Genomic DNA, 24,412 nt, shown 5'->3' on the forward strand with positions numbered 1-24,412 from the left:
TCAAACAAAACCCATCACTTTTAATTACTTTGTGCTCTGACCAAACAATGAACGTAAGGGGATTTCGTTCTAGTCGGCCAGGGCAGAGAGTTCAGTCCTGCAGGTCAGCAGCACACGCAGAGAGTTCTTATGACATCCAAAGCTAAACCAGGGCTGGATTCCTTTGCTGTAAGGGTTAGATACAGTGCACCACTTTTACATCACATCTTCATTCTGAAGCAAATGGAAATGTTGGAGGTAGGCAGAGGAAGAGGCATCACAATTATGAAAGGCAACTGCAGGACTCCAGAGTAAAACAGCAGCAGCAGCAAGGGACGAGATCTGTACAGGACAAGTCAAAGTCTGACTTAATAAAAAGAGGATACGGGGCCCCCCCGACTCCTCTATGCCTCCAACTTCCCCAGGAAGCGTAGGTTTAGGATCTTCAGAAGTTCGTCCTGTTCCATCCGCACAATGCCGTCCTCCCCATCAATGCTCAGGAGGATGCCTGTGGCTTCTCTGTCCTCCCCCAGAATTACCTTTACCTAAAAGGGAAGAGGGACAGTTCACAGGACACAGCTCGCTGCTAGGAAGGCGGCAAACTTCAGGGCAGAGTCTCTGACCATTTAGGTTATATAGGATGCCTCATCACCCGAGGATGTCTTGGGGATAGCGGCACTGTCCGTGGCAGGGGCAGAGACTCGCTGGGAGTAATGCAGGATGCTTTTGGGACAGAGACAGTGCCTGTGGCAATAACGGAGGGATGCTTCATGCAAGAAGCAGGAGATACTCACCTTGTTGTTTTTAGTTGGTGTAATGGGCTCAAGGTGTTCACTGGAAATGCTGACAACCTTCTCACTGTCCTGCAGAAAGACTGAGCACATACCACCCTGAAAAAGAGAGAGGAGCAGGATAAAGATGGAGCAATGCCATGTGCTGTGTTCCTGGTTGACACACTGCACCGTACACAAGGGGGGGGGGGGGGGAGGGAACCACGCTGTGAGGCAACCTTTCTTCCACTGTGCAGCCTGCGGGGGGGGCGCTACTCACCGTCACACTGCGGATGACTCCATTCTGGCTCACTACCTGGCTGTCTGAGTAGGTGTCGCGAACTTTGACCTGAATGTCCGTGGTCACCCAGTCACTGGAGCTCTGCTCGATGGAGGATCCAGGGGTATGAGGGTTATAGCCACCTGGCGAGGGGGCACCGGGGGTCATGGGACTATACCCCACAGGACTAGGACTCGGGCTGGCCTGCAGGACAGAAAAGAGAAAGGAAGAGAATTCAGAGTGTCTAGAAATCCTGCACATTCTCATGGGGTTGTAGAAATGGTTATCCCAGCACTGTGCGATTCCTCCCAAGTGTTGCTCCTCCTCTACCACATCAGATCGGTGCAAAAGAACAGACCTCTTTCACACAGATGAAACAATAGGAACAAGTACACAAGTGGACCAGCATATGGGTTTTTGCTAACCCTGGAAGAGCACATTCTATAGAGAAAACAAATCAAAGCTAGGAATCACTTCTCAAGGGTAGCCCAAGCAATGTCCTCCAATGACAATATTTCTGCTGAAGAAAAAACATGCGACCACAGAACATGATTTCGCACTCCCAGCTCAGAGAAGGCATAGTGTGCGAACTGTTGGATAAGTGGGTGGCACGTACCTGATAAGCCATGGGAGAAGGCGTGGGGTGGTAGCTGGCAGGTGAGTGAGTGTTCTGGTAGCCAACGGGACTCGGTGCCACCTGGTGGTAGCTCTGTGGGCTTGGACTCGGCTGGTAGGAGCCCTGAGGTGAGGGAGCCGCAGCATATGGAGAGAACTGATCTGTGTTGTACCTGGAACATGAAGGTCCCACGTTGAGGCAAAGGAACTAGGAGTGGAAACCCAGTTCTTGTAAGGTGGGGAGGGCAATGCAGATACTCACATGGCCGGTGTTCCTGGTGTCTGTGGGTTATACTGAGGGTTGACGGGTGGCGAGGGCACATCGGGGTATCCTGGAGTCTGGGGGTTGGGGGTTCCCCCATAGCCCTGTGGCGAGGGCGAGGGCTCATCATCGTATCCATAATCATATTCTTCCTCGGCCCTGAGCAGGGATAAAGAGAGCATTATGCAGGGCAAGAGGCCCCTGGGGGGGGGATAGGGAAAAGCAAAAGTTGGGAGTGATCCTCGACCGACCGCTTTCTTTTTGGCCTCACATTGAAGCATTAGTGGCTTTCTCCTATGCTAAAGCTCAGGATGTTGCGACATTTACTGCTTCCTAAGGATTTTCGTACAGTGCTTCAAATGTTGTTCCCTGTACGTACCAGGATCAGTCCAGACCCATCATGACGCTATTGTAACTGTTTATACACAGGCCTACCATCCAATGCATTGAGGGCACATCAAACAACACAGAGCTCTGCGGCATGGCTGGTAAGAGGCTGCATTTCCAGTCTCACCACTAGCTTCTCATCTGGTGGAGAACTGAATTTAAACTGGCCAGCTTTGTCCATAGATTGCTGAATAATGCTGACATCCCCCCAGATACATTCCATTTTGTGAATCCCTGTTCCAACTAGGTTCTTAAGGTGCTCACAACAAGGTAAAATTGAAGATCCTCCAATCTGATATGTACACCTTCGTCTCACCCTCTGGAACTCATTACCTTGCTTGCTTCGTGCAGTATCCGACTCGCAAACTTTTAAGAAAGCTTTGAAGACATTCCTCTTTAAAGAAAGTTTTTGATTTACCAGATTGAGAAGTATTTTTGCAGTCTCATTGCATCAAGTCCCTCCAAACTCACCAGTTTCCTATATTGATGGTTTTTTGATCTGTGGTGCACTCTTTTATATCTATGTATGTTTTTACTGTTCCCGGCCCCGAACTGCGGAGGGCGTGGAATAGAAATCTTCTAAAATAAAGATGGGGCACACACCTGGAAGGAGTGTTTGGGTTGTTTGGGTCCCATGCTCCGCTCTGTGCTGGGGTTCGGCTCCCATCGTGAAGTGGCGTCTGAGAACCATAGTGAGGGGTCCGGCTTCCTGTAGAATTGGAGACCAAGGAAGAGTCTGAGCCCTGTGGGTCCCTGCAGCAGCAGGGCCATTAGCCCTTACGATACAGACAGAACGGAATACATTACAATCATAAGCTTGCCCTGCATACATTTCAGCTCCATGTCCTCATGGAACTAGGCATGCCAGAGAACCCGGGCCTGCACCGGCACAAATGCTCATGGAGGGAAGGCTTCAAAAAGTAGTTAATCAATCCCAGCTCCCTCTCAGGACGATTTAATATAACTACAGAGTGCATACGTTTCCCCACCTACCATGTGCTGACTCAAGAGGCAAAAGGAGCAGACTCACCATCGTGCAGGGGTGTCTGAGAACCATACATGGGTGTCCTAGAGCCTGAGCCGTACATGGGCGTCTGGGAACCGTACATGGGGGTCCGACCATGTGTGGATGTCATTCCGCCTGGCTGTTTTGCACCCCTGCATTTCAGAGAGAGATGGAAATTGGGTTGTGGTGTTTCCACAAGGCAACAACTCTGCGGCAAAGCACATCTCTAACAAGGGCGTATCCCTGGAGAGACTTACAGCGTGGTGAGGCGTTGACGGTCCACAGAGATGGTCTGGCAGGTGGAGTGAAGCTCCACACGAGCTGTGGATTCAGTGGCATCCTTCACAACTCCAATGTATCCTGCAAGAAAGAGTGGAAACTTGCTGAAAAATTACGGGAAGTTCCTGGGGGCAGTCTCCAGAGCAAATAACCCCTGGCCCCCCAACCCAAACAGTACACTCTAACAACATAAGGTTTATTAAAAATGTATACACCACATACATAATATTTCAGAGTGGTTTGCAATCAATATCATACATAAAACAAATTATTCTGTAGGAAGAAAACAAGCACTGCATTTCTTATTCAATAAAGGATCTTATAGAGAAACGTTTTCAAGGCCTTTATACAGGAGCCTGTCCTTATTCCAACGTATCAGGCCTGCTGCGGAATAACCTCTGTCCCTAGTGACGTTAAGTTGGGCAAGCTTTACTGAAGGGACTTCCAGCCAGTTCTAGGCAGATCTTAACAATCTGAGTGGTCTATAGCTTTTCAGAACTGAGCTCACCCAGCTGAGATGGTCTACTACTACTTAACATGTCTATATTTATTTATTTAAAATCTTTTCTATACCATAGGCACTTAGAGTATTGTTGAAAATGGGTAATATTTTCTATCAAAGTGCCAATAAGATTCCGGTTACATATAGTTTCAAAAATAAAGACTACTTGATGAATGTCATGAATCTTGTCCATTTATATGTGTAATAGATTAACTGTACATGTATAATACATTTTCACTGTATATTTTATCTAATACTAGCTGTGAGATAATAAAATAAAATAATTAAAATACGCACATATTTAACTACGTGCTGTGTGTTGATGTTCTGCTGCCTGCTTTATTTTTTCTATTCTCTGTTCTCTTTATAAAACGCTTTTTTGAAATGCTAGGTTTTTGAACTTTTTTTTTTTTAAGTTTGAAATTTCTCTGTAATCTGATCTCAAGGGGCATGGTGTTCCATAGTATCGGTCCTGCTAAGGATAATGCCTGCTCTCTAACTTGGGTCAGTCTTGCTGTCCTAACAGAAGGAACGGTTAGGAGGGCTTTGTTGGCCAATCTAAGATTTCTCTGTGGGACATGCACACATAGTGCCTTGTTCAGCCACTCAGCTTTTTCGTCATTAATTAATTTGTGTATTGTGCATAGTGTTTTGTATTGTACCTTCTGTTCTATGGGTAGCCAGTGTAATTCTGCTAGTGTTTCAGTAATGTGATCTCTTTTTCTTTTACCAGTAAGTATTCTTGCGGCAGAGTTTTGTAAAATTTGGAGTGGTCTTATAGTTGTATATGGTAGTCCCAAAAACAGTGCGCTGCAATAGTAAGTGCTTGCAAATATTAGTGCTTGTAGAACTGTTCAAAAGTTTGTTGGTGTTAGTAAAGGTTTATTCTCCTGAGGACCATAAGTTTAGCGTACCCTTCTTTTACTTTTAGTGATGTGTTGTTTAAGGTTGAGTTCCATGTCAATTATTACACCAGGATTCCTTACCTTCTCGGTTAATTCAACTTTCTGATTATTTTTAAGTAAAATTGGATTTTGAATAATCTCAATGTTTTTTCGTTCTAAAAGTAGGAATTCATTTTTTTCGATGTTAATAACAAGCTCCATTTGGTTTAGTAGTTGTTTATGTCTAGGACATGTTTGCTAGGTTTAATGTTTTTTCAATTGTCATCAATGGGTAGAATTAGTTGTATGTCATCAGCATATATGTAGTGTATGATTCCCAGGCCTGCCAGTAGGTGGCACAACAGAAGCAGGTAAATGTTAAAGAGTGTCACAGACAGAGCTGATTCCTATGGTACTCCTGTTTGTAGACTTATTTTCTCTGACATTACATTTTTAATCTGTACTTGAAAAAAATGTTACTTAGATAAGATTTGAACCAGGCAATTGTGTTTTGTAGTCCTATTTCTGCTAGTCTTTTTAATATTATAACATGATTTACTGTGTCAAAAGCTGATGACAGGTCTAATAGTACAAGAATGTAATGTTTTCCACTGTCAAAACCTCTCAGAATATTGTCTGTCAGTGATATTAGTAAGGTTTATGTGCTGTAATGTTTACGGAAGCCATGTTGCGAAGGATACATTATCTAAATGTTCAGCTAGCTGTTTTTGTACAGTTCTTTCTATTAGCTTTGCCATTAATGGTAAATTTGAAACTGGTCTATAGTTGCTCAGGATATTAGGGTCGCTGTTTTTTTCTTTCTTTATAATTGGTTTGATAATTGCCCGTTTAAGTATATTTGGCATTGATCCTTCCTCTAAGGATAAGTTTATGATCTTCGCTAGTATTGGGGCAGCTATGTTAGCTAGTTTTCTTATGTCCATAGTAGGCAGGGTGTCAATTATATGTGGGGCAGGATTTAACTTTTTTAGCATGGATTCTACTTCAAAATCTGAAACTTCGTCGAACGTAGACCATTGTATCACGTCTCTTTTGTGCATTTTAATTTCTTGTTTTGTTGAGTTTGGGATTTTGGTTCTTAAGTTTGTAATTTTGTCACTGAAAAATTGTGCTATTTCGTTGCACCTATTTTCTGGAAGGTTCTGGGGAGACTTTTATCGTTGGTAAGATCTTTAACTATGTTGAATAGTGCTCTTGGGTTGTTTGCAAATTTTTCAATTTTTGAGCTGAAGTATTTTTTTTTTGCATCAAGAATTACTTGTTTGTAGTAAGCTAGATGTTTTCTGAATTTAGTTAAGTTATGTTTTATATTTTTTCCATTCTTTTTCTATTTTTCTAAGATTTCGCTTGACTTCTTTTATCTTTTCGTTATGCCAAGGATTTAATTGTTTAGGTTCTTTGAAGCATATATATTTTATGGGGTTTATTTCATCTGCTAGTTTATTAGTGGGTTTTAACCATGCTGTTGTTGCGGAGTCGCAATCTTTGTAGTCAAAGTCTTTTAATTTTTCTTCGTTTATTTTTTAGTATTTCTGTGTTATAAGGAGGACGATACTTAAATTCTGTTGGTTCTTTTCTTTGTTTTTCTTGTGGTCTTAGATATTTAATAGTAGATTGAATGAGAAAATGATCTGACCACAACATACGCAAGCGCTGTACAAACAGAAAGGTAGTCCCTGCTCAATAAATCGAGCAAGACAAACAAAGGACAAGAGACTTGGGGCATTTCATGAAGCAAGACAATGGTTAAAACAGAAAATAAAGTTAATGAGGATAAAAGCTGAGATGGTCTGTGCTCAATACGTTAAAGATGATAACAGCAAGTTTATATATTATATGCCATATAACAGATCTACATTGGCTCCCTGTTAAGACAGGCGTTAAATGGTCATGTAGCTTAGCGTCAGACCAATGATTCTGTCTCCGACTGTGGCCATTTTGGGTCACATAGAAAAGCCCCTCAGATCCCAATTAGGAAATCCTATTACTGTGGGCATCCCTGAGGCCACTGGTACCCCTGAGAGCAAACATGAATGGCAGCACATAAGGGAGACCAACTGGTACTTTCATCCTCTGTTCCTTACCCTTATATGGTCCCTGGGATATCCGTACTGTCTGACCAATCAGATCATTGTCCCTGCGACCACGGCCCATCGAACCTCCTGCAAATCCACCTCGTTGACCTGTCAGGGAGCAGACATACACGGTGGGTGTAAGCACATCCAACCACCCCATTCATAGCCTGCCACCCAGCCCATCACTTGCTTGGATGGGGTACATAGAGTCACTCCTCCCACAATCATCTGCTTCACCAGAGTATATTTTTTTATAAAACTATTATAACCTGTAACACCAAACATCAAAATGTTTGATGCAGCAAACAATGAACACACATCATCAAATTTAAATATACAACACATCATAAACCTTAATTTGAATATAAAGCTTGTCCATCGCGCGGCCCACTCTCAAGCCCAACTCCGGAGCATCAACTTTGGCACCAGATGGTGAAAAGGAAAAAAGGCTTCGCCGTACCTCGCAAGCCAGCCATGACAAGGTCCACCGTGTCCTGGCCTGGATTATCCTGGGGAGCCACAATGCCTAGCTCCGCTAGGACATGCGGGATTAGAGGGTCCATTTTCTCCCTCTGAAATAAACAACTTTGGATCATCTCCGTCTAAGGGAAAAGACTTATCCTGCTCCTCGCCCTGATCTCCACCAAGGAGAGGGGGAGCTCTACAACTGAACCTGAGCTGTGGTCCCCGAGGGGGGTTCAGCAGCTTCACTCCAAGAAGGATCCTGTCTGCTGGGGACCGTAGCGGATGGGCCTTCGGCTGATCTGCGCTGAGGAGCGGGCCTGACTGGCCAGACAGGCTTCGTGCATTAGAAGCACAAAGTTTGCCATAAAATTAGCAGGACCCCCCCCCCCCCCCCCAAGGACCACGGGGGAAAATGGACAGGCCCCTAGAACCCCCCGCCCCCCCTCACAGGGATCGGGCTCCTCCTCTGAAAAATCAATACTAAAACCAGCCAGAGATAGATCGGGCGGGAGATCCCCCCTCCCCTGCTGCCCTCTGCTGAGCCAAGCCAAAGTATTCCAAATTGGCCGCCATTCCCACGCTTAGTGGGAACAGATCGGCCTCGAGCACCAACGGAGCAGGTTGTTTGCCCGCACCGCGGGTCTTGCCTGCTTTCGTCCCCACCGCCCCTCCAGGGAGGCAACGCGCACAGAGCCCATCGCGGAACAGCCGTGAACAGAGCTCCCCGCAGGCCGAGCATCAAGTGCCTTGCGACATCGGGGCAGGGGGCACAGATAAAAAATAGCCCTGAGGTCCCAAGGTGCGGGGAATGGCCCAAACAGGGTCCAGCCACTATCAGCAACCGAGCCAGCAAGAAAGGAAGCTGCCGACGGCCACCTTGTGGTATGCTTCTTTTGGGGGGTTTTTTTTTTTAACTGCAACTTTACTGGCTCAGGAAAAATCTTCAGGAAAACCTCTGGACTCACACAGAGGGGAGAGTGGGGGAGTGACCGCACCACCGGTATCACCCCCGACGCTACTGAAGAGAGGGGAGCAGCTTCGGGCCACCGACCCTGCTCCGGAAACCTGTGACCAGGAGGGATGGTCCCACTAGGACCTGCCAACCCCCTGGGAGGAACAACAGATCTTTCTTGACCTTAGCTGTCCTGTTAGTAGTTTTTGTTTTGTTTTTTTTTAAATCGGTCAGAGCCGCAGGTTATGCACCACCTCCGCCTGCTGGAGATGCAGGTGCTACACCCAGTTAAGAGGGGCACTCTTCAAGTTTTTCTCTCTCTCCATCTGCTGGAAGGGAGGCAAAACCCAGCTGTCTGGACTGATCCGGGTACGTACAGGGAACACACATCATCAAATTTAAATATTCAACACATCACAAGCCATAATTTGAATATAAAAAAAAAATAGAAACCACTGCTCATCCAGAAAATGAATCAAAAACCTGATGAAACAGTAAAGCCTTCAGTAATTTTCTAAAATGCAAATAATCTTCACTTCTCAACTCTCCAGGCAATGAATTGCACAATTGGTTCAAGATACAAGAGGGCTCTAAACCGAGTCTTCTGTAAAAGATGCAACCGCCAACAAGTTTTGCTTCTGTGAAGGAACATATCTATTTAAGATCTTTTTCAAACTCTCTGGAGCAATGCCATACAGGATGTTATGGATTAGTGTCAGCATCTTACAACTGAACCCTTTCATGAACTGGAAGCCTCTTTTTTTTTTTTTTTACAATTTTATTGCTGTGGTAAATAAACAGTAACATATAAAGCATTTTAGAACACAACAGCAAGCTATATGATAAGCAATAATATACAATACATGGAAGCCTCTTTTAACAAAGGTATGTCATCTCTGGATTTTGAACCTGTGATGAGCCTTACTGCAGTTTTTTGGGCCAGTTGCAACATTTAACATCATTTTAGGGAGCCCTACATACACAATGTTACAATAATCTAATAATGGTAGTACCAATGCTTGCATCGCTTTCCTAAAATCCTCTCTAACACTCAACCTTAATCGTCAAGCTGCTTTGAGCTTAACACACAGCTCTGGCCACTGTGCTTTCAAATTCAACCTAACCTGATCGCGAGACTGCGGACCGCACCTACAACTGCTAAATTCACATAATCCATACATTGACACCAAAGGTCTACTAGGGGAGATGAGCATGATATCTACACACGTTCATTTTTTTCTAAGTTCACTACCAGCCAAGTTTCTGCAAACCATGCTCTGCCTGCCTTTAAACAACTGGTCAACCTCCCAAGTGGAGAGCTACCATTGGGTTACACAGAATGATATAGCGTTTATGCAGATGACATCCAATATAATAAACTCCCAATAATACTAGTATACTCCCTGAAGGGGATAGATAGATATTAAAAAGAACAGAGGATACTGCCCATCCTAAACTCCTTATGGGACTCAAACTCCCAGAGTGATGTCCCCGTCACTTAAGTTGCTGAGTTCATAGCCCTCTCTCCTTGACAGATCACTCATCTGTTCCGCAGGGTGCTCCCTCTTTAAGTGAGCCACTTACTGGCTCTACTGGGGTTCATGATCCCCCCCTCCCCATGTGTTGTGCAGGGTGCTCCCCTCAAGTGAGAGCCCCTTACCTGCTGCCCTTGTGTGCTTGAGTGAGCCACTCTACTGGCTCTGCTGGGGTTGGGTCCCCTTCACCTTGCTCTGCTGCAGAGCATGGTGCCCTCCCCCCCTTGGGGCTGTACAGGGCTCCCCCCCTCCCCTGATTGAGGCAACTCTCACCTGCTCCACTGGGGTGCATAGGGCTGCTGATCCGTGGACTCATTGGAGCAAAGCCACCAAATGCAAAGTTTGTGACATCTCGGGGCTGCAAGACAGGACTGGATTAATATCCGGAGAAGCACCGCTCAGCCCCACTCTCCTTCCTGCAGAAAATCTCTATTACCTTTGAGCCCCCGGCCAGCACCAGATGGCGGGTTTTGCATACAAACATTCCTCCATTCTCCACCAGCTTCTTGCAGTGCAGGAAGGCAAAGCCCCTGAAGAGATGGCGGATTTCCCCTTCCCGACCCTGCAAGAGAGTGTTACAGAAACATAATTCAGGGGGAGAAACATCCAGTCCTCGTCTGCTTCCCAGTAGACTCTGGCAGGGAGAACTGTGCATAAATTACAGCCTTGGCTAGAAAGGCAGTAAAACAAATAATACATTAAACAGACACCAACCGGTGCATTAGTGCTCTCAATGTGTGCCAACCCCCCGACACTGCTGAAGCTGGCTCTGAATGCCCCACGATCCACAGTGAGTACTTCACCATACATTCCCAGCAGGGGAACATCCTATAGAAAACTACGGGTAAGCAGGTAGGACTGTCACAAGGGGCAGATAAAATGGGCGGCCAACTGAAGGGAGCAGCACTTTGCTGCCGCTGTCGTTACCGTAGAGACAGATGCGCGCTCCTGTGCAACTGTCATCGGAAAGTGATGGCCGGATGGCCTGCCTGTGTCAAAGGGTCCCCAGGATAGCTGCAACATCGGAGGGATTCTCGTATCTGCAACTTTCGATCCCTCCCCCCTCCCCAGCGATAGTGCTAGAAGACTGTTCTTAGGAGCCCAAGGACCATCATACCGAATGGGGCCCGTCGATGACTTTGATAATGTCTTTCACATGGATGTTGTTTTGTTCGGAGTCCAGAGCCACTGCAAAGCGATTGTCCTTCTTCCTGGTTACAGCCTGGTGCCGTATGGTTACCACTTTCCCGTACATATTCAAGATCTGCAGAACCAAAAGCGTTAACAGCTTGAGCAGCTCTACATCAATCCAAAGCAGAAAGGTCTCACCTAGACAGATTCACCCTAGCTGGCGAGGATGGATCGGGCACTGAGTAACACTCACCTGGAAGGTTTCTCTCTCTAGACGAACGATGACGCCCACTGTCTGAGGGTCCAGTTGCACCAGCTCGCCCCACTCATGCTGACCCCCCACATCTACTCCTGAGGCAGTCTCCGAGCACAGCTGCAAGTCTCGCGGGAGCACCTTCAGCTTCAAAGGGCAACAATGGCAAAGAATAAGCGCCAGAAAGAGGAGAAGGCAGAACCCTAAGCAAAGCCCAAATCATGTCATCCTAACCTGTAACATCACATCACCCCCAAAACCATCTCCACCCCAAACCACCTCAAAACCCTTCTCCAACTGTAACCCCAAACTACTTCAAAATTCCACCTGTAACATTCGACCACCCCACCCATATCACCAAAGTACATGAAAAATCCAACCTCAAACCTGCAAAAACATCATCTGAATTCCACACCCACTTAAGCTCCAAAACTCTACTTCCACCTGTAACGCCCAACCACCCAAAATTCCAATCACTTCTCAGCCCAACAGATCATCCTAACTGCATATGGCTGGGTGCGCACCACAACCTTTGTATCTGCTGTTATGTGCCAGAAATGTACTTGCCCTGGATCCTTCCTGGTATATTATCAATGTGCTGTGTCACTTTTACCTCATGCATAGTGAGGTCCGAGAACAGGATCACAAAGTTCTCCTCTACCCGCACAATCAGCCCTGTGTCTCCCTCATAGCGTCCTGCGATCACTTTCACATGGTCTCCCATGCGAAAGTACTTGTGCAATTCATGGGCGGGAAACTCCAGCATGTCCTACAGACAGAAAAGGAGAAGCCAAGGGCTGTCTTTGTGGGTGACACATACTATCACCATAACCGCTGCAGTTCACCAAGGCATATACGCACCTTAAGATCCTCATGTTTGGGCATAATAGTAATCTTGTTTCCATCCACACTCAGGACTCGGCCCTGGAGGTTGATCAGTTCTCCCTCACAAACCTCCACATTGTCCCCAGGCTGCAGGTTGTGCTCCCGTTCTTTCCCTGAGCAGAAAGAGAGGAAATGGTCAACGCCGTGAGGAAACAGCCAAGAAATCAGTAATCCCCGGCCCTATTCAACCTCCTGATACAGCGCACTCGTGCAAAATCCACTGTCCCATCCTAGCTACCAAAACCAATCGGAAATCAAGCACGCCAAGTACAAAGGAGCGCCAAAGGAGACTTCCAGCACACTGCATTTGGACAGCACTAGTACCTGTGCCCTCTGTCACCACCTCCAAGTCAATTCCCTCAGGTTGATCTTCAAACTTCTCCAGTTCAGACAGGGTGGGCTTCACTCCATCTGTAATCTGCAAGCAAACACTGGCATGAGCTGGGCTGCAGCGAAGCAGCAGGAGAAATACACTGCAAGCAAGATCACTACTCACTACAGAAGAAATGTACAGTGGAAAGCAGGTGAGACGTGGAAGGAGAGTGCACAGTGCGGGACTGCTACTCACCACAGCTGACATGGCGAAGCTCTTGAACAGAAAGCCTTTCCGACTATAGCGGTTTCCCTCAAAGATCAGAAAATCACCGTCAGAGGTGACATCTCCACCCAGGGACCTGTGACAGAAAAAGGGACTCTGCACATCAGGCCAGGGTTCCCACCCCTAAAGCTCTGCCCCATCTTGCACAGTGGCAGACACTGTGGCAGACACTGCAGCTATAGGTGGGCTCTCTTACTTTACAAAAGGCCCCCGTGCATTATTCCCAGCTGCTCACCGGATCTTTTCAGCATCAAAGAGTCTCTGGGGTGGCCTCTTGAACCTCTTCCTTTTCGCAAACCAGTCTTTCTGCGGTAAAAAGAAAAGGAAGGCAAGATTATTTACCGGAAGCAAGGAAGCATGTGAGGCTTGCCAGGGACATGGGAGCTAAAGCCAGGAGGACACAGAAGGGGAGAGGAGGGGCTGCTCACCAGACTCATGCGGGCCTTGATCCTGTCATAGTCGATCCTGGGAATCATCTTCAGGGAAATGGTGTTCTGACTTGGCTCCACGTAATCCACCTGCAGGAGGGTGGGGAGGGGGGGGGGGTGTCGTGAGGACAGGCGTGATTTCTCAGCATCTGCGGCTACCCCCCCGCCACCTTCCCATGCGGCCCTGGTCCCCAGTACTTACAGCGTCCCTAACTCCTCAGCCCAAGCTGCTGCAGAGCCTTCACAGCACAGTAGCTTCTGTGCCACCTCAATGCGTGTGCCAGATTGAAGATGTACTCAAAAGGCCATTTTCTTGAACAGCAGGTGCGGTCAGAGAAATCTGCATAACCATCCTTCACCCCCTACCATATTCACTTAGCTCCAAATACCACCAGAGCAGAATGCTACCAAACACCCCTGGCAGAGAAGCACAACGGAGCCCCCCGCCCCCATCTACACTACAACCACATAACCATAAAGGTACAGACTCTCCCCCTTTACCTGAGCAATGTCATCCTTGTAGATGCCTCTCTTCAGCCGGACCCAGGACTTTGGCTTTACGTTGGTCACTTCCTTTACCACTTTCAGTACATCTGTCATCTCTTTGATGGGCACCATTTGCTGATTCCAGTAGCCAATGCGCAGATTGCCCACCCCCTCGATGGCTTGTTTCACATGGGTCTGCTTGTAGGCCTCTATGTAGAGGTAGCCTTTCACATGCTCTGGGGCCACCACGGACTTAATCTGTAGAGGCTGCAGGCACAGGAAGAACAAGGAACTTGGGACTAGAGAGCCACGTGTAGGGTCAACACACAGATCCCCCAGTGCAGCCGAACAATTACGTCCCCCAAGCATAGAGCTACTTACAGTGTCCGTAAACTGATAAGCAATGAATTTTCTCATCAAAGCAATGACAGTGGCCCGTTCCTCTCCGATCTAAAATACAAAAAAAAAAAAAAATTCACATGCGGTATCCTGCTGGCAAACAGCACACTGCCCCACATTCTGCTGACCAACTCCCAAGCTACTCAAACAGCATGCCACTCCTGTACACCCTGCTCAGACAGCATACCTTGCTCAGAAATAGAATTTCACCCTAGCCTCACTTGCTTTAACGAAGCACACCTTTCATCCTATATACTCCAGTCAAGCACACCCCCCCCCAGTCCTGTATCCTCGTACAAACCATTGTTGCCCATGGACCCTCAGGAATCAACCCAGTAGGTTTGTTCCAAGTGACCCTACAGCAGCCGTGATGGCTGTTCACACACCATCCCAGGAACGAAACAAAAGGTCAGATCTGGAAAGAGGCTTCCATATAACTGCAAGTCACAGCAATGACAGGATCAAAGCTGGGGAGCGGCCTATCACACTTCCAAGTCCTCCGCACGTGCTCACCTACCTTACACTTCACCGTCCACAGGTTGGGATCCCTAATTAAAAAATAAAAACCACAAAAGACACTGAGAAACATGAGACAAGATATACACCGCATGACAGCCCATGAATGGCCCTGGTGATGTCGTCATGCACGCGCAAGTTTCTTACTTGACTCCAGGCAATAACTGCTGCTGTGTGATGTCATCAGATAGCTCATCAGATCCGCCATACACGCTGAGACAGAAAGGGGAGAGAGAGACAGAGAGAGAGGGACATAAGGCATGGACTGGAGGTATTTTCAAATCCACAAACCTCCCACCCTACCTGCTCATACAAAACCTCAGCTTCCACCGAGCTGCTAAATACACTGGAGTAGATATTGAGGTCAGCCGGCTAAGCAACTTAGCCAGCTAAATTACTAAGTCCCATTTGGACGCCGAATATCCACTCACAAATGGGACTTAGCCACATAACACTTATTCAGCTAAGTCTAGACCTGCTAAGTCCCAATTTCGCTACTAAGCTAAATAGCAGCACCCCGATCCACCCACTGCCCACCCACCTTTTTTCCAGCTAACTAGATAGCCAGATAAGTGAATTATTGGGATATCTAGCGGTCGCTGAACGAGTGGATATTCAGCAGCTGCTAGATAGCCGGCTGAATATCTGCTTCACTGAAGCTTCAAACCAGAGAACAAGTGTAGATCTCCTCTTGTTTCACCCTGCATTTTCCTGTCTAACACCCAGACAAGCCCCGCGCGCCCCGTACCCTCCCGTCTCGCGCGCAGACGGGCCCCGTACCCTCCCGTCTCGCGCGCAGACGGGCCCCGCGCGCCCCGCACCCTCCCGTCTCGCGCGCCCCGCACCCTCCCGTCTCGCGCGCCCCGCACCCTCCCGTCTCGCGCGCCCCGCACCCTCCCGTCTCGCGCGCCCCGCACCCTCCCGTCTCGCGCAGACAGGCTCTGCACATTTTGAACCCTCCCCTCTTGCACACAGACTTTGGACACCTCATGTTCCTTGCCCCGTACATACTGCTCTCCCATGGAGGACTTGGCATATTTTTTCATGTAATACTCCCCAAGCTCCTCTTCCCTCTGGTCTCTGCAAGAGTAAAAGAAAACAAACTCAAAACCTGAAATTAAGCAACACGGTTATTACTGTCACAGTGGGGCAACACACAGCAATAGTAACCTGTACCTTTATCTTCCCTTCCCCCACCTGGAATCCCCACACCGAGGGCAATCCAACAGCAATCAGATTGCCAACCTCAACCTGGAATCTCCAACATTAACCAGTGCTCCCTCCAAACTAGAAACCCCCATCCTGAGAATCCAGCAGTAACCTGTATCTCGTCCCCACCCCCCCCACCATCTGGACTCCTCATATCGATGGTGATCCAACAATAACCATTACTCCCCCCTTGACCTAGAAATCCCCATACAGTAAACAGCAGCCCATCAAGACCATGAGGTGGGATCCAGCAGTAAATTAGCTCCCCCACTCAAGAATTCCACACCACCTGACTGCAGATTCCCATTGGCAGCTCCCATAAGGTTGGACCTGTAAAATCCAACTACAGACTAGGCTGGTGCTGTTAAAACTTGATGTGAGAAGTTACCTCCATAGATTCTGCAGCCTGCGAGCTCCGGATCGATCTTCGTCCAGAACAACATTGTCGATGTTGGAGGCTGAAAGAAAATCAAGAGGTGAAAGGTTATAGGCTGCTGCTGCCGCCAGGTCCTGCGATAGGGGCAACTTCACCAAAAACAACACTCCTCCCCCACCCAAGTACTACATGCAACCACCTTCTGCTCACTAGCCAAGACTCTGGCAGACTGGACTCCACACAATATTGATCTTTCATCACCCTAAGGGCCACCAGCCACAAACTTCCTGCTACCTCCTTCCATCCGCTTTGATGGGAGCCTCTACAAAAGCAGCTCAGTTCTACCCTTCCTTAGGGCAATAAAAGATAATATCTCCCAGCCCCAGGTCTCACAGCAGCTGTCTGCAAGCATCGGCAGCAGAGTCCAATGCCCAGATTATGGGGGCAGAGGGGGCCTTATAGGATAATACCATGGCCATCTTGAGCTTATACGGTAAACTGTGAAAGGGCTGCGCATCCCCTACCCTCCCTCAGTGCCCAAGGGCAGGGCATACCCTAGGGGAATGCCCTTGTCAGCACTCCTCCTCCCTTCCCAGGGAAACATCAGGGTTCCTGCAGCAGTATTCAGGTCCCGACCTGAGGTCAAGCTACTCAGTCTACCAGAAGGGCTTAAACGCAGCTTGGATGTGGGCAGGAAGGCAATGATCACTCACTTACCTTCTATCTCTTCTGCCGGCGGGAGGTGAAGGTAGTGGGAACACAGCATGAGCCAAACAATGTCAGCAAATCAACCACAGGGTGATGCGGGGGACAGAAAACCGAAGGAGCAAAAAATTAAAATGTGGCAGAAAGCAGCATGAAGGAATGAAATGTTCCAAGCTGAAAACCAATGTATTAAAAGTATGAAGGAGTCCGGCCCTCTCTTATGAGACAAAAACTGCTGTCCAAGCAAAACCCTATGTGCTCGGCTGGAATCCCCCCCCACCCCCTCCCTCCTCCAGGAGCAGAAAACCCTGCTCCAAGTACCTAGCCCACCCATCCGCTCACAGAACGAGCTGGACTTAAGTCACAACCAAACTTAAGTTGCCAAACCAAAGCTGGAAGGGGGAGGGTTGAGCTCCAAATCCTAGCAAGCAGGGCACTGCTCAGGGCTGGGCTCTGAAAGCTGCAATTTGGGGGTTCAGGGGCACAACTAAGAAACAAACTCTGAATCTTGTAATTGGGGAGGGGGTGGGGCAGTGTTGCCAGTTCTGAAGTCAAAGCGAGCGTGAGGAGTCTGCTCTGCATGTGTGTGTGGGGGGGGGGGCGCACAAATCTGGGACAGGGCTCTGAATCCTATAAATTGAGGAGGCAATGGGACTCAGGTTGGACTCTGAATCTTGCAAATTGAGGATTCAGGAGACATTTTGCTGGTATCTGGTTGAAGCTCTGCAGTACCGTATGCTATCAGCGCCTCTGTACCACAATCATCTCTGTACAAAACAGTGATAGAAAGGGGTATTTACGAGTAACTCAGAGGAAGCATGCACAGAGATGAGAAATCATGAGCCAAGCAATGTCACTAAGCATCACACAGACAGAGGGCAAGAGGCAGTTACCTGGGGTAAACAAGGCACAGAGAGCAGGGAACACATACACCATTATAATCAGTGTTGCACAGTATTTAATAATATAAAGTTCCCCACTTCCAATCAGGGTTGCACAGTCCTGCTGGAGGCTCTGGATCCAATAACCTTGTATTAACAGTTGTAGCTAAACTGTCAACACTGTCTGAAGAACAGCCATCACTAGCCACTGGATATCCTAGGAACCAGATGATCAGAAGATCTTGTACATACAACCAAAAAGCCATTGTGCTGCATATATAAATAATAAAAAGAGGAGGAAGAAATCTTTGCAAACCCTGGAGGTGGCATAGGATGCATTGCTCCACCTTTCCTGACAAGCACCCAAGCAATGACCCTTCCCAAGTGGCTGAGGGGAGTAGACACCCGTCTGAAGGGGTGACGGGTGCCATCAGCTACTTCTAAGTGTGAGCCCAGCCTTCCTCTCCTTCCCAGCGTTTGGTGCAGCAATAGGAGAAGTCTGGCCCACTAGCCGTAGGTCATTAATACCAAACAGCAGCACCAGCTCCCCAAATATAATCCTGCACGCTCTCTACCAAACACAGCAGTGAGTCTTCCAAAGCAGCTGCTGGACGTCACTGCTGGATTCCTGCCATCATCCAGTAGCTTTCCAAATAAGCAGAAGAATGTCACTTTCAGAGGGTTCAGCTTGCCCAAAACTGGGAAATGAATTACAGAAATCTCCCTCCCTCCAGGCTTCAACTGCTCAGGCACCATAACCCGTCTTTCGCTGCCTAACCCTTCCTCCAGGACAGTAGGGGGGGGGACGGACGGGACTCTAGTGATGTCAAAAAAGATGAAGTGCAGCAACAATGCAAAGAAAACTCCAGAAATGGGGACGGCAGCATGCAGGAGGCAATAGTCAGCAGCACACAACTGTGCTCCAGGTCTGACTTCTCACCACAGTTAGTGCTAAGGACATGCATCTGTTTGACAGTCTGGATAATCCCCCCCAGCAAGCACAATACAGAGCAACACCCAGGCAGACCGCAGATTTAATCAGAGCTGAACTCGGACACAGAAAGGAGAGTGTCATCGAAGGGAAGGGCATTTCCTCACCTTTCTCTAGAATATCCTCTGCACCATCTTCCCACTGGTCTTCGTCTTCATACTCGTCATCAACATCTATAGGGGGAAATCAAAAAATCAAGACACCAAGTACCAAGAGCTCAAGAGGCCTGCATAGGGTGAGGAATTGCTGCCCCTGCCTAGAATGAGCTGAGGCACTCCCTGTCCCCAGCATGATTCCCAGAGTGCCACCAACAGAATGAGAGGATGGAGGCCATATATGAATCTCCCTAGGGGCTCCTCAGTACAATATGCCAAGTGCCTTCCAAAAGGAAGTACCAGCTTCATCCAAGATAAATCCTCCATGTCGTGGCTTCTTCCGAGCTCGTTCTTCATCCTCTTCTTCCTCCTCCTCATCATATTCATCTTCATCTTCTTCCTCCTCAGCCTCCTCTTCCTCTCCCTTCTCGCTGCCTGCCACACTGATACGTTCTTCCTCTGCTTCCTGCAAGGAGCACACATACGTGCTGAAAAGCAAACAATGCGCCCTTCTGCAGCTGCTCGAAAGTATCATGGTTTGTTTTTTTTCTGTCATTGGATGTACACTGAGTGGGGAAAGATTAGTGCATGTCATACCAGCGCTGTGGGAGACCTGTGACAAAACTTAACTAGTCCTTAATTAGTTCAGTCTCTCCAAGCAAAGGGGAACCCTGCTTTACTCTGTCACAGTATATACCCAGAAAATCAGTCTCAGATCAACACACTGTTCTGCGGCCACTGTGAAACTGCAACTCCTCTGATCAATGATACCACAACAGAAGCAAAGAATAGGTTACTCGTTCGACAATGAAGTAAGCTGGGGTAGGCTTCTTGCAGAGGTGTACGTGTCCTTTTGATGCATCCCACCCCCTTCCAAGCCTGGACTCTCAGCACCCAATGGAATAAAAACTACAGGGAGCACACTCGCACAGGCATACCTCATTCTCCTCTACCTCCTCCGGCTCACTGCTACGCTCACTCTCATCCTCCGAGAAGTTACTGTCTTCACTGTCGGACATCTTTGGAGCTTCCTTATACTCTGCAAAGGAAGCTAATCATTTCTCAGATGAGAATTATTTCTGGCAGCAATAAGAAAATCACCCAGTAGTGGTAACATAACAAGGCTAATGGTAACATGGACAAAACAACTATCTCATAGGAAGAGAACTATGGCCAGTGAAGATATCTTCTCGCCCGCAGTACAAGATAGATAATAGTAATAGAAGATTCTTGTTGTCACGCACAGAATGTGCTTATAATGAGGATGGATCCCCATTACATGCAAAGCGCACTTATAACATGGCCTCATAACAGAAGCTCTGTGTCTTCAGGCACAGAATGGGCTTATAACAGGGATTGCCAAGCCAAACTGCAGTGCAGACTTATAATGAGGGATATTAAACAGAGCAAAAACAGTGGGAGACAAACTAATGTAAAACTATTTGCTCTTTCTTGCACTGATAACTGATAACAATTCCTTGCACTGATAACTGTTTTCTTTCTGTAGGATATCTTTACTAAAACTTTTCTCCCATTTTATGTCCTTGGGGAAAACACTTAATAACTAAGGCCTGTATAGGTTATTGTTTAGTTCTGGTGTTTCTATGTACTGATACAGTCAAGTGTTTAACTAAGAACAATAAATAGATTTAAACAAATCCCTGATGTGTTTTATATTTTACATATTTCTTTGTTCACTCCTCTTTGTGCCTTTTAGTTGATTTGTATTTATCCTCATGCTGCATTAGACAGGTTAGAAATGGTTAGAGCAGCAGACTAAGAACCAGTGAATTCAGGATTCAAATCCAGCTGACAATCCTTGGGACCTTCAGTCACTCTCCACTGCCTCAGGTACAAACTTGGGGGTCCATTTACTAAAGGTTTTCTCCCATTTTGTGTCTATGGGAAAAATGTTTAGTAAATAGGGCCCCTTAGATTGTAAAGCTCTCTAGAGCAACAATTCTCAACCAGTGTGTCTCCAAGCACCAGCAGGTATGTCATGCACTCCTGCTGGCCCAGCTGCTCATCTCTGATTCTTTCATCCCAACGAGAGAGGCAGACATTGTTCTACTGCACGAGTGTGACTGTGAGGCACAATTTCAGCAGCCACTACTGCTTTTGGCCTGCAAGGGAAAGGAGCAAGAGACTTGCTGGAGACTGTAAGTAAGGGTGGTTTTTTAAAGTTCAATTTTCTTAACTGACTGTCATCTTAATTATTGGATATTATGTGATGTCTGCTGTTTGAAATATTTTATTGATGTTTGGAGAATTTTCAATAATTAGTTTTTAATTACTGATGTCACTCTTAGTTGTTCTAAAACATGTATTCTCTTTATTATAGTTTTACAATTATTTTATAGTTGTTGAGGAATGTAAAATAGAAATGTGCAGAGAAAACATGAACTGGAAACAGCAAGACACCAAACTGTATGCAGTGCAACAGTGGAAAAACAAAAGCATTAGCTTTATGTTCTCTTCATTATGTATTTGGGTCAGAGCCTGTCACTGTTCTGCATGTATGACCCAGGTAAGGGTATTCTGCAAGCTTGTAGTTTCTGTGTAGGGCTCTATAGAGCTTGGCTTGTTCGGTTTTCCTAATAAGTGTATTGGTGTTTTAGGGCTTGGTTAAATATTTGTAGTGTTGCCATTTCATAGGTTGATTTGTTACTGAGTGCATGCCACAATACAGGTGTAATTTTGAGCAGATTAGTTATGTGCATTACTGCAGATCTTGGGACTATGTTAGGTGCTATATTTCTGTTTCCATTTCTCCAGGTTTGCACTCCGTGCAGTGTGGTTTTTTTGGGTTTCCATTCCAGTTTCTGTCACCATATTTGTAATATGTGGTCTTTCTGTATTTGATGAAGGTTGGTTTTGAGTGTGTGAGCTAGATAAGGTAGTTTACTAGCATGAAGGCATTTCTCAATAGGATATGCATTGGTAGTGAAGTGCTGTCTTTTCTTAAGTAAGGCTATTGTACCTGGTAGTAGAGGGAATTTGTGTTGCTGTTACTGAGTTAACACCAGAATATCTTTTTTGTATAGGGAGTTTTACAGGGAATGGCCTATTCTGCTCTGTACCCATTGCTGGGGGGTCAGGGGTTGGAATGGCGTTCCTGTGGATGCATAGTGTATGTTTACATTTGGCCCTGTGACAGTCAAGTGTTCATACATGTGAAAGCCATCTGTCAAGTGTGTCCCGACAGAAAAAAAGGTTAATTACCACTGCTCTAGAGGCAGGACAATACCGCTTTGAAGCGTTTGCAAGGTGAAATATAAATCAAACAAATAACACGATTTGTTTTTCCACATACCCCTAATACGCTAGGCTACTTAGTTTATCTTCACCGCTATGTTTGCTGTCAACAACCCCTACAGTGTCTTTTGCATCGCACCGTTTGCTTTATGACCAGCATAGAGCGGCCTTAGGACAGCAGCAGGCTTAAGGTAGACTCCCGTTCGAACCCCGGTAGGCGCAGCGCGTTTGTTTTCTACGGCCTCCTAGAGCCGCTCCCCCAGTGTAAGGCGCAGCGGTGACACGTACCTGCACCGGAGAAGCCTCATAACTTGCCGCAGTTACACTGCTCCCAACCCCCGGATACACTACGTCGCTACCGGTCCCTTACCTGAAAGCTACCGCTCCTCCAGCACAAACGCCACTCTCCAGTCTCTATCCTCGTTTCCGCTTCCGGTTTGCGCGAGAAGGCGTATCACCGCCGACCTCTGCAAATATCGCGAGCGCGTAGGAGAAGCTGTGACGTCAGATAGCATGTCGGGGAAAGCGTGGCAGCCATGTTACTGGTGGCGGAAAGGAGGAGGTTACTGGCGCAGGCGACCTCCTCAGTCTTGCAAGACTATAGCCCCCATAATGCTTTTCATATCCTCCCCGAGGAAAGTGCACTGCTACACCACCCAGGAGGCACCTGCTACGCAAATCCGGGTAATGTTAGTTCTACTCCATAGCTTATAGCAGGGGTGGGCAAGTCTGGTCTTGGAGTACCACAAACAGGTCTGTTTTTCAGGATATCCACAGTGAATATGCATGATAAACATTTGCATGCAATGGAACTAATGCATGCAAATATACATCATGCTTATTTATTGTGGATAACCTGAAAACCAGACCTGTTTGTGATACTCTGAGACTAGTGTAGCCTACCTGTGTCTTATGGGTTGCCAGCTCAACAATGGCTTGTTTTTTTATTTGTGACATCTCATTGCAGCCTGGTCTTTATTTTCCTGTAGAATGCACTGAGATTATGATTGCCAACTTGAAGAAAAACAGCCAGCTAGCCTAGGCTCCACTTTATTTTCCCTCTCCCCCCACCTCAAAACTCACTCCACCCAGACCTTTTCTTGTGGAACAATGGCTGATCCTGAGCTGGACTTTGGAGGCTACTGCAATGAGCTTTGAGATGCCTGCTCTGCTCCTAGGTCCAGTTTCCTGTCTGGAGGAATGAATGGAGGGGGCAACTGTGAGGTTTTGGAGCAGAACAAAGTGGATGCCGCTCTGTACCTGTTACAGCTTGTTGCTGCTGCCTAGATTTGGGCCCTTGATCCCTAAAAAAAAATGTCTGGTGGGAGGGAAGGATGCTGTGTTGTTTTGGAGGCTGGTAGCAAAATACTAGCAATTTTATTTATTTATTTATTATATACTGATGTTTGGAACAAGCCGTCACAACGGTTTACAAACAAATTAAAATAAAACACAGAAATTGGTGAACTGTAAAATAATAAATGAGATTAATCTTCTAAATTAAATAAAATACATAGGAATACATAAGAATCAATGAGTTATAAAATAATACTCAAAACTAAAACATTAAGAATTAATTAAATATAAGCCTTCAATAATTAATAAAAAAAACCTTATAAATACCTACTAAAAAGATAAAAATGATGATTCTAAAACTAGACTAAATAGCAAAAAACTAATACTAGGTAAAAAGAGGTAGTCTAAAACAATCCATATAAATAAAATCTGATGTTGTACAGTGAAGGTGGAGATAATTTAATTTAGCCAATGCTGTCTATGTATGCTTGCTCAAATAGCCAGGTTTTAAGATTTTTTCTGAATTATATTGCTGGCTTAAAAAGTCCTGTGGTTGCTTGCCTTCCTTAATCCAAACTTTTCAGGCCACCCAAATTCCTATGGGTTGAGAACCTTAATTGAGCTGGGAGTTATAAGGAGTGGACTCATGAAGACATGGAGGCAGGTTGTGACAGTTCAAAGCTGAGACGCCTTATCGAACAGGCTGCATCATTCAGGTGGCTGGCAGAATGGGGTGCTACAGATTATAGATTGTGGGCCGGATTCACTAAGGTTTTTCTCCCATTCTAAGTCTAAGGGCAAAAAATAAGTTTTCATCTGCATCTGGTTGCCTAACTAGGGAGTAAGGTGACTAGATCCCACAGGGAGGGAAATTTCCCCCTCTTAATTTAGCTGCT

The 24,412-nt window shown here is 46.6% G+C and overlaps 1 protein-coding gene across 3 annotated transcripts; it reads right to left on the minus strand.

Moving 5' to 3' along the window:
* SUPT5H (SPT5 homolog, DSIF elongation factor subunit) lies at positions 1-22,735 on the minus strand. Of its 3 annotated transcripts, none has more exons than XM_029619676.1 (30): positions 22,591-22,735; positions 19,904-20,016; positions 19,266-19,431; positions 18,978-19,043; positions 17,011-17,022; positions 16,306-16,375; positions 15,720-15,788; positions 14,856-14,921; positions 14,710-14,740; positions 14,175-14,243; positions 13,809-14,060; positions 13,308-13,397; positions 13,115-13,185; positions 12,850-12,955; positions 12,606-12,699; positions 12,258-12,394; positions 12,010-12,165; positions 11,397-11,543; positions 11,130-11,276; positions 10,449-10,574; positions 10,286-10,370; positions 7,070-7,168; positions 3,557-3,659; positions 3,324-3,451; positions 2,897-3,002; positions 1,907-2,065; positions 1,646-1,817; positions 1,030-1,233; positions 774-869; positions 1-524 (listed from the first exon to the last, which is right to left on the minus strand). In XM_029619676.1, the coding sequence occupies exons 2-30, from the start codon at positions 19,982-19,984 to the stop codon at positions 384-386; spliced, it is 3,249 nt and encodes a 1,082-aa protein (XP_029475536.1). In that variant the 5' UTR covers positions 19,985-20,016; positions 22,591-22,735; the 3' UTR covers positions 1-383. The 3 variants fall into 3 exon arrangements, with proteins under 3 accessions (XP_029475536.1, XP_029475538.1, XP_029475537.1); XM_029619678.1 differs by having other exon boundaries at positions 19,904-20,004; positions 22,591-22,632; XM_029619677.1 differs by lacking the exon at positions 22,591-22,735 and adding an exon at positions 22,509-22,586.
* Positions 22,736-24,412: the final 1,677 nt, after the last annotated feature.

The sequence above is a fragment of the Rhinatrema bivittatum genome, chromosome 11 (genome assembly GCF_901001135.1).
Source record: "Rhinatrema bivittatum chromosome 11, aRhiBiv1.1, whole genome shotgun sequence".
Lineage (NCBI taxonomy): Eukaryota > Metazoa > Chordata > Amphibia > Gymnophiona > Rhinatrematidae > Rhinatrema > Rhinatrema bivittatum.

Bases quoted from the DNA above. Each gene is read 5' to 3' on its own strand.
- SUPT5H (XM_029619676.1), bottom strand. From the start codon at position 19,984: ATGTCCGACAGTGAAGACAGTAACTTCTCGGAGGATGAGAGTGAGCGT. The intron at 7,169-10,285 runs GTGAGAGTTGCC...GCTCCCTGACAG, and splicing joins TATGCACCCCAGTGGAGCAG to GTCAACGAGGTGGATTTGCA. The intron at 3,660-7,069 runs GTAAGGAACAGA...TCTTTCTTGCAG, and splicing joins ATCCCAGGGACCATATAAGG to GATACATTGGAGTTGTGAAG.